Source organism: Atta colombica, unplaced genomic scaffold (genome assembly GCF_001594045.1).
Source record: "Atta colombica isolate Treedump-2 unplaced genomic scaffold, Acol1.0 scaffold153, whole genome shotgun sequence".
Lineage (NCBI taxonomy): Eukaryota > Metazoa > Arthropoda > Insecta > Hymenoptera > Formicidae > Atta > Atta colombica.
In genome coordinates, this window is record NW_017259243.1 from 3,274,170 (window position 1) to 3,284,396 (window position 10,227).

Here is a 10,227-nt window from a genome sequence, read left to right on the forward strand (position 1 = left end):
TTACAAATATATAATGAACAATGTGCTCTGCATAATATGTTGTTGAATAAGAATATTTTTAAAAATTATATTACAAATATTAATAAAAATTTAAAAACATGAATAAGCTATTTAAAGCTTAATAAAACAAAATATGTAAAAGATTACTTATATAATTCTTTGATTTGTTCATAGAAATGTATACTTTGTGTTCTTAATTGATAAAAGGAGAAATCGTTTTGTTAACTCGATAATATGTAGATAATTTATGATTTCAGTTGTTGAAATTATTTACAATAGAATTTAATTTGGAGTATGTGTTGACCGATCTGTCGTTTGCTATTCCTTCCATAATTTATCTTTTAAAATATAGTACTTTTTATATACAATCTCAAAGGGTAAGTTGTTTCTTGAAATTAATTCACCGATTATATGAGTTTTTCTTAATAAACTTAACACATGAAGCAGATTAAAGAATTAAATGAACACATTCGAATTGATTGGAATGTATTACAAGATGAAGAAGAAGTTGAAATAATACGGAAATATGCCAAGACTGCAAGAAGATATATGTATACATTTGTGGGTAGGATAAGTAAAAACATTTCGTATTTGTGTTAGAAACGTTCACTCAAGTCCTTATTAAAATTTTGTATCGAATTTTTGTCCGAGTATTAATTTAACATAACGTGATTGCTATTTTAATATTTTGTTAAATTAATATTCAACATTTCTTAGTGTTAAAATAATATAATTTATGAACGAATAAGTAACATATAAATAATGCTTGTTAAAACAAAGATTCTGAGATATATGAATAAAATGTGTTTGTTTGATAAAAGTCAAATTTAATTATTATTAAATATGTTAATTTAACATATTTAATAACATAGTTAATTTAACATATTATATTATTAAAATTTTAATAAAATTTTAGAAGAAATATGCTGATTTAGAAGAAATATGCTTACAAATTGTATTTATGTTTCATTTTTTGTGTTAACTTCTTTTACGTAATATTTGTGTTACTTTCTGACATATTTATCTTGTATTAAATTAATACAAAAAACTGTTTAAGTAAACAGTTTCAGTATGAAATAATAAATAAATATGTTAAATATGATAAATTTAACAAATTTTCCAACTGTGTATCGAACCAACACAACACATGAAGTAGAAATATTTTAGTTTTCTGTGAATGACTTATTCGTATTTTCTTACAGCGTATCACTTTAGGTATTGTATGATTTCAGGCGTAGTATATCCTTCCGTTATTGTTTATATTTCAATACCATTTTTGCCAGATATTCTTGATATTATGGCACCATTAAATGAATCACGCACGCGACAACTACCATTTCTAGTAGAATACTTTCTGGATGAACAGAAATATTTTTATCCAATATTATTGCACACAATTGTAACGATTATTATGGGAATTACGACTGTTTTAGCTACGGAGACTTTGGCTCTTGCGTACTTTTATCATGTTTGCGGCATGTTTGAAATAGTTAGGTAAAATATAAAAATTTATATATTATTATATTTATATATTATATATATGAAAAAATAATTAATCTAGTAATTGCATGTAATTATTGGCTATTCCACATTTGTTATAGCTATCGAATAATATGTGCATTGGATAAGAATGTATCATTGTCATTAACCTTAAATAAAGAAAATATTATCCGTGTTAAATTAATTGAGGCTGTAGAGCTTCATCAAAGAACTCTCGAGTTGGTAATTTATTACTTTCATTAATAATATTACTTTCATTAATAATATTAGCATTGTTTTGATTTTTTAGAATTATTTCTTTCTTTTCAATTATTGTTTTTCTGATAATGTCTTTTATAGGCATTTTATTTTAGTAAAGGAAAACTTTTGTTTAATTTTTATTGCATAATTTATAAATATTTTTCATATTTCTCATTATTACGAGTACTCCGATTTTTATTTGTCTTCATAATTTTATTATTAATTAATATGTTACACATATTATATCTTGATTTTTCACAACTGTTTATGACAAATATTTTTAATGATACAATAAAAAATTTTTAAAAGGTATTTTGAATATTTGTCATCTACATTATCAGTATCATATTTTATTCTAAGTATTCTGGGCGTAGCTTCTTTGAGTATAAACTTATTCCGTGTAAGTAAAAAACTAATTTATTAACACTATAAATTAATCATAATAATGTTAATAAAAGTATTTTCATGTCTATTTACTCAAGTACATGGAGAATATAAATATAATGCATGTTTTTTCAATACATTTTAGCTTTGTCAAGTTACTATTTTACCGGATGAAAGAAAAGATCTCGTACCATTACATGTAGTATTTGTATTTGCTCAGTTTTCCTATTTGTTTATATGTAATTACATGGGACAAAAGATTATAGATAGTAGTACAGGAATTTTTAGAAAAACGTGAGTGCCGATGAAACATTATTGTGTATATGTAATTTCAATATTTTACGTCAGAATTATTTTCATAATAAATCAATCATTAATATTATAGACAAATATAAAGAATTACTGAAATTAATAAGCAAATACTTACAATTATAACGACATTCTTATTATTTATGTTTAAATGCACGAATGCGATGAATTGAATAGTTTCTTTTTAGTATAATGAAATATGAAAATATGATAATTTCTAGATATGATACTCAATGGTATGTGGCGCCTGTACAAATGCAAAAATTATTACTATTCATGATGCAAAGAAGCATGAAATCTTGCAACTTTATTGTGGGTGACCTGTATTGTGTGTCACTGGAACTATTTACTACGGTAACTTGTATCATGGATGTAATAATAAATCTTACTTCTGTATACAGTTTTCTCCAAAATAATGAATTTATTTTCTTAGCTTGCGAGTCTATCATTATCTTACTTCACAATAATTTATTCTGTGCAACAATGAAACTTATAAAAAAAAAAGTGGAAACATAGTGATTTCTATTCGAAAATAATAGTTACTTTTAGAATATTTTATATTAGATCAAAAACATTAAGTTGGAAATTTAAGACTATTACATGTTACTAATTCGGCAGATTATTTTTATCTATTATTATTATAGATTATATTAATAAATCATAATTTGCTCTTTTAACGCTTTTTTAATTATACTATATATAGTTCAATATTATTATTGCATTAAATAATTAAAATTCACATTAAAATGATACAATTTTGAAACATTAGGGATTAGAGTATAATATAAAATTGGCACTAAATTCAAAAAAATTTATTGCCTGGAACCAAATATATTCAATTAGCTTTTTTATTTGCCCACTTTTACACTATTATGAGTTATATTTTAATAGTAATTAAATAGTAATTAAAAAAGAATTTGAAAATATAATATTAAATGATTAAATTCACGTAATATAAACATCAACAAAGAGAAGGATTTTGTTTACCTATAAAATAATTATCTACAATTTTGTTTGCACACAAAATATATTGATAATAATATGATTGTTAATTTGCAAATACTTATACAATACTTTTGATATAGACTCTCTGTAAAATAGATTACAGAAGATAACAATTAAAAAGTATTATTAATCTATTTGAAATAAAAATTTAAATGTTAATCTGTTTGAAATAAAATTATTTTTTAAGCTTTTGTATAATTTAATCTGTTTTTATTTTAATATAATACTTACAAATGTTATTACAAAAATGATAGTTAAACGTGAAAATTAAAGTGCACTTTATTTCATGAGTTTTCATTAATGACTTCACTAAGATTTAGAACTAAATCGAGTAACAAGAAAAGATGTTGTGCTCAGGAAGTATTAAATACGAATGTATTGTGTTTGGGCGACATTGATGTTCCATTCGCTGCCTACTGCGCTTGTGTCAATTAAAAAAAAAGAATAAGAACGTTAGTTCAGTGAAGAAAAAAATATTGCTATGAGTACGAAGTAATTTAAGCAATTTAAATAATTGTAACTTGTTTTCTTTTTGCCTTTAAACACTATAAAAAAGGACTTACATTGCTGAAGACATTCAATAAAAGAAAAGAAAGTAAAACATCGTATTTTTTTTTAATAGCATTGCAATTTTGCAATAACTGCAATTTGAGAATTGTAGAAATTGAAAGAGATCTCTAGACTTAATAAAATGATTTGAATAATCATAAGAATTCATCTTGAATGGCGAATGAATAAACGTTCTCGTCCATTAAACAAATATGGATCTTGTAGGAAACATATACCGCTATTATAATATACATCGTGTTTTTTTATCTTCAGTCGGTTTATGGCCATATCAAGATCCAACAATGAAAAAGATTCAATGGGTAATTTCTTCTATTATTCTGGCATCTACTATCATTACTCAGGTAAACAAATTTAAAGTTAATTACATCAATATTCAGAAATAATTTTAACATGAATTTAAAAGAAACATATTCATATTTTATCGATATATTTTTTGTCTATGTATATAGTTTAATAATAATAAATTTATTCAATTTTGGCGAAACAAGCAATAATTATTTTTAGTTTTTGAAATTTATCACAACTGAATACAATCTGGCTCTTCTACTGAAGGTTCTATCATTTGCAGTACCTTGCATGGTGTTTATCTTAAAATATGTTTCTTTCTGCTACGGTAGTAAAACAGTAAGTCAACTATAATTATGAGATTTATTAATATAAGACAATATAAAATTTTTATAATATATCGTTTATCGATTATATCTCTAGCGCTGTTTGAATTTAATTAATAAAACTGAAATACACAGGTAAAAAATCTTATGAAGACTGTTATAAGCGATTGGCATTTATTAAAAACCGATGCCGAAATTGAAATTATAAAAAAGCATTCCAATTTTGGACGATTTTATACGTTGTTTTTTGCACGTAAGATAATTTTTGACGAATTTATATACATGTGTATATATATATATATATAATGCTTTTATATATATATATATCATTCTATTAGAATAAAATTATATAATTGATTAATAATATAACAATAAATATATGAAATTTATTCATACTTATACTTCACGTACTTTCAGTGTCTATATACTTTGGTTTGTTTTTTTATTTTTTGATTCAATTTATACCAAATTTTCTCAACATCGTAGCACTGCAAAATGAATCACGGCTGCATAACATACCATTAGCTGCAGAATACTTTGTTGATCAACAGGAATATTATCTTCCAATTTTATTGCATATCGATTTAGTAGCTTTTATAGGATTCACCATTGTGATTTCTACTGAGTCTTTATTTACAGCGTATGTACGACATGCCGTAGGAATGTTTGAAGTCGCTAGGTAAACTGTAAATTAAACTGGATTATTTTTGTGATAAAATTATTTTGATATACCACAATATTGAAAATTGAATTTAAAATAAATATGTTTTATAAATAAATTTTATTTATTAATATTTCGATATACTGGGAGAAGGTGGTATTATGTGGCCAGATATCGTGACCCTTTTTAATTTCTTCGCTATTGGGCGACAACTTTTAGTTTATGGAATTACTTATTTAGTAGTTCGCTATTACATCATGAGGCCAATACACAAGAATGAGCATTTATTTATAACACATTTTTACATTCTAACATTTTAAAACATTTTTACCATTTAATTACACATAGTTCTTCGTTCTTCTTAAATTTGAAACATATCATTGCATAAATATATGTATATTTGAGCGTATTCTTTCTTATTTAACATTTTATTTGACTGTAATAATTTAAGTAACGTAAAAATTAGACAGTACCATGACATTTTACACATACTGACTTTCTCTCTCTCTCTCTCTCTCTCTCTCTCTCTCTCTCTCTCTCTCTCTCTCTCTTTCTCTCGATTTTCATATCAAAATATTTGTAATAGATTAACAGTATGGAAAAAGTTTATATGTGAAACAAATTATATGTGATGTAGATTTTCATACTGTATTCTGCAATATTTTATTTTTTCTTAATTTTGGAATCAAATACTGTTTTTTTTTAACAAAATCACTTTTTTAAATCTATTTCTGTGGAAGATCACAGTACTCGTGTTTTCTTTTCGCGCCATTATGAAATGTCGTCACGTTTTTATAAATAGTGTCATATGTAATAAATGTTTCGTAATTTTGAATATCGATTGAACAATATTTTGATGAATGCAATCGTTAAGATTAAAATTCACATATTGATTATTAATCAAGTTAGTGTTTAATATGTAAATGGAGTGTCATAATATCACTTTTTTCTCTACTTTTTCATAATATCATTCTGCATTAGACAAAGTTAATTTAATTTATTTTACGTATAATGAGAAAAGTTAATTTGGTGCACGTCAGATTTTTTAGTTACAGAATAGAGCATGTGTTTGACGAAGTATTTAGTATAACATCAAAAAGATGTTGTCCATATTGTGCAAAAATAATAGGCGCTATTCACATTCACAGGAGAGCTACGCAGTTAGTATCTTTTCAAAACATGCATTTATTGTAGAGTATTATATTCTTTAATATGTATTATCTGTTATAGGAAGCATGCATTTATTCAAATATATTTAACATTTCAATTAATATTAACTTTCACTAGAAGAATTAATATGAAAAAACATATAATAATATATACATATAATTTATTTTTATAAAATGTTTATATTGCAATAAAAAATTATGTTATTTTATGGATATAATTATAATAAAAATAATTATATTGGTATAATTTATCAAGGAGTTTGTGTTATTCAAGATTCGTCGAGTTTTTAAGATCTGGCTTTGTTATTTCATATTTTTTCTTACTTTGTTTGGGAGTTATTTCTTTAACTGCTAATTTACTTCGTGTAAGTTTGTTATCCTATAATATTGTATATACGATTAATCATTGTAAGATTATAAAGCATTCCTAATTTCTTATCACAGCTCTTTTTAGCTACACAATATCTATCCAATTTAGAAGAATGTATTACCGCCATATTATTCGTTCTTGGTCATATTTGTTATATATTTTTTGGCAATTACACTAGCCAGAAACTAATAGATCAGAGTACAGATGTATTTTACAAAATGTGAGTATTTTGTATATAACAATTTGTAAGTTACAATAAATTGCTAGTTTAATAGATAGACAAATTTTAATGCATTTTCATAAAAAACAAAAAAATTTAATGTTATTTATATTATACAAAAAGTAATATTAAAATTAATTGTAACATACTTAATTGTTTATTGGCGATTTTATTCAGCAATTTGAAAAGATAAAATGTGAAAGATTATATTTTTAATTATACATTGCATTTTATTTACCATTATTATATATTATAATAACTGTGTAAAAGTTATATTAGATTATATAAACACAATACTAATTATTGTGCCCTTATATTTATAGATATGTGTCACAATGGTATAACGCACCACTCCATGCACAAAAGTTATTATTATTTATGATGCAACAAACCATTAAAGGTACTGCCATATCCGTGGGTGGCATATTTATCCCATCGTTGGAAGGTTTTGCAACAGTAATTAATTACTTCAATTAATTGTGATCAATTACTAGAATTTGATTACTTCTATGTGTACAAAATAAATCTCTCGTTTCAGATCTTCAGTATGTCAGTTTCATACTTTACAGTAATTTATTCTATTGTCTAATATAAGAAGTTATAAATACAAATTCAGTCACAAGTAGCAGTACATATCTTACTTAAAAATCTAATCCTCAGCATAGTTTTTCTTGTATAACATAACAATAAAGAGATCTTTATAAAAACGTACTAATTTAAATAAATCATAAACCAATTGGAAATGAAAGCGTCTAGTGAACATTTTAAATTATTATTATTATTATTTTATTTTATCTATGTTTGTAACTATATTTATAATTCTATATGATAAAAAAAGAAAAAAATAATAGCAGTATAATTTGATTAATATTTCTTATAGCATTCTTAATTAATTGAATAATTTGGTGAGTAATAATGTCGATTTGTTAAATATATTTACTACATCCGTATTGTACATACAAATATTTGGGATGCTGAAAAGCACGAAAAAAAGTATCTTTTAGTGATAATATCTTTTGAGATAATATAATTATCTCATCATCTGAAGTAATATAAATACACCAATAATCCGATATAACTTTGAACAATGATGCGAAGTACATACTTTATGTTGCAGCTTACCAGTTCGTTGCTGTCTTACGTCATGTAACTTAGTCTATGCGTTCTAGTCTATTCGCACTATTCGCACTCTATATGCATTAATATTAAAGTTACAGCTGATTTAATTTAACACGAAAACGATCGAGCATCATGAACTAGCAGTCCTGTTTTGAAATAAGGGAAATTGTAATTAATGCCACTTGCTCATTTAATAGAAATTATGTCAATGCGTTATTTAAATAAACTTAAATATGGAATTTATTTAGAACTTTCTCTCTTTCTCTCTCTCTCTCTCTCTCTCTCTCTCTCTCTCTCTCTAAAAACATAATAAAATACGACACAACGTATAAAATAAAGTTACAACATAAATCTCTGTTCATGATTGCAGATTAAAAAGGCTGTATATAAATGTCAAAAGAACTATTACACGTGTAAAAAATTTGTCTTTCCTGTATTATAAAAAATTATTTGAAAAGTCTATTCTATCTTTTAATAATGATTTGCTAAATATTTCTATATTTCTTATAAACGAGTAACGTTAGTTTAATATTACAAAAATAATATTTAAACGTTACTATTATATTTTGTTAGTATATTTTGTAAGTCATTGAAGAAATTAGAGAAGTCAGGAAGCTTTCCATATAAAGAATTGAAATAAACTGAAGGATATTTGCTGAGAGATACATTTGCGTTATTTTAAATGAGAGAAAAATAAACTTAATATGTGCATATTTAAATATTGAAAAGAATAGTTTACTGCAATTTACATTAAATTAATTTACATTAGTAATTTACTTCACACCTGTTCTTTTCGTGCGATATCAACTTAGAAAATTGTTCAGCTATTATTGATTATTTTTTAATGCCATTTTTATGAAAAAAGAAACTCTAAAGCATTCTATAGAGCACTTGTTTCTAATATATCTGAAAAAACAGCGAGTCTTTCTCATATGAATATAATCGTGTCAGAGCGCAAGATGGACTTTATTGGAAGACGATACTATAAAATCTACATATTTCTTTTGTGTGGTCTTGGCTTATGGCCATCTCAAACAACAAAGTGCATACAAATTAAACCTATATTTGTCTGTACTCTATTCTGCTCATTTTTATTTGTACAGGTGACTTAATCCTTTTTTTTAAATATATTTCAAAAATATTGCAAAATAAAATTAACTTTATTTATTCAATAATTTGGAATATTATTGCAGTTTTGTACATTAATTACATCAAAGTATAATTTGCATAATATACTTCAATTTCTTTCTCATTTTTTGCCTGCTGTCATCTTTACTGTGAAGTATAACGCTTATTATATTAAATCTAAAAACGTAAGTTGCATAGCACACGCAGTGATTTAATTGTTCATAATGGTTTTATTTTCTCAACTTCAAAGAAGGATACCAATTTTACATGGTTCCGAGACCACTTGGGGATTGTTTTATTTTGTTTTCTTATATATTTTTCTTCGTGGAAACCGAAAATGATCGTTAACGGCAGATTGAAGGAAAAATTGGTACATTGATAAAATGAATGAAATCCTTATTCGCATTATTATAAAATCACTGTCAGTTATGCCTCAATGATTTAGAAATTAATTTTCAATTGGGTCAAATGTGAGTAATATTGCATTACGAAACATTAATTGTCATATTTTTCATTATGACATTGTTACAGAAAAATTAATATTCTTATGAAAAATATGAAAACTTGAAAATACGGTAATACATCAATTATCGTTTTCCAATTAATTGTCTTTACGAATCATTATGTATTTTTAAATTCGATTTATATCGACTATATTGATAATTAAGAATTGGCAACGAAATTTCTCTTATTCAAAAAAACAATAATATTAGATGTAGTAAAATAAATCCATTATTTTTCCATTCAATTTCGTCCAAAAATAATGGATTTCTTTTTACTACACCTAATAAATGACAAGACACTCTCTTTCTTTTTATTTGAATTTGAGATCGGCAGTAGTAAAGTTACATCTCTTATTTACACACTCACACACACACACACACACACACACACACACACACACACACACACACACACACACACACACACACACACACACA

The 10,227-nt window shown here is 24.8% G+C and overlaps 2 protein-coding genes across 4 annotated transcripts in view; both read left to right on the top strand.

The window, feature by feature from the left end:
- LOC108685497 (mannosyl-oligosaccharide 1,2-alpha-mannosidase IA) overlaps positions 1-10,227 on the top strand; it is a 795,354-nt gene that overhangs the window by 333,275 nt on the left and 451,852 nt on the right. The window lies entirely within an intron of this gene.
- LOC108685500 lies at positions 5,282-7,628 on the top strand. The gene is made up of 6 exons (XM_018190322.1): positions 5,282-5,298; positions 6,330-6,440; positions 6,724-6,814; positions 6,894-7,039; positions 7,363-7,495; positions 7,578-7,628. Exons 1-6 carry the CDS (start codon positions 5,282-5,284, stop codon positions 7,626-7,628), a joined length of 549 nt encoding a protein of 182 aa, XP_018045811.1.

Coding starts and splice junctions, on each gene's coding strand:
- LOC108685500 (XM_018190322.1), top strand. Junction 6,815..6,893: donor TAACTGCTAATTTACTTCGT/GTAAGTTTGTTA, acceptor TTCTTATCACAG/CTCTTTTTAGCTACACAATA. Junction 7,040..7,362: donor ACAGATGTATTTTACAAAAT/GTGAGTATTTTG, acceptor TTATATTTATAG/ATATGTGTCACAATGGTATA.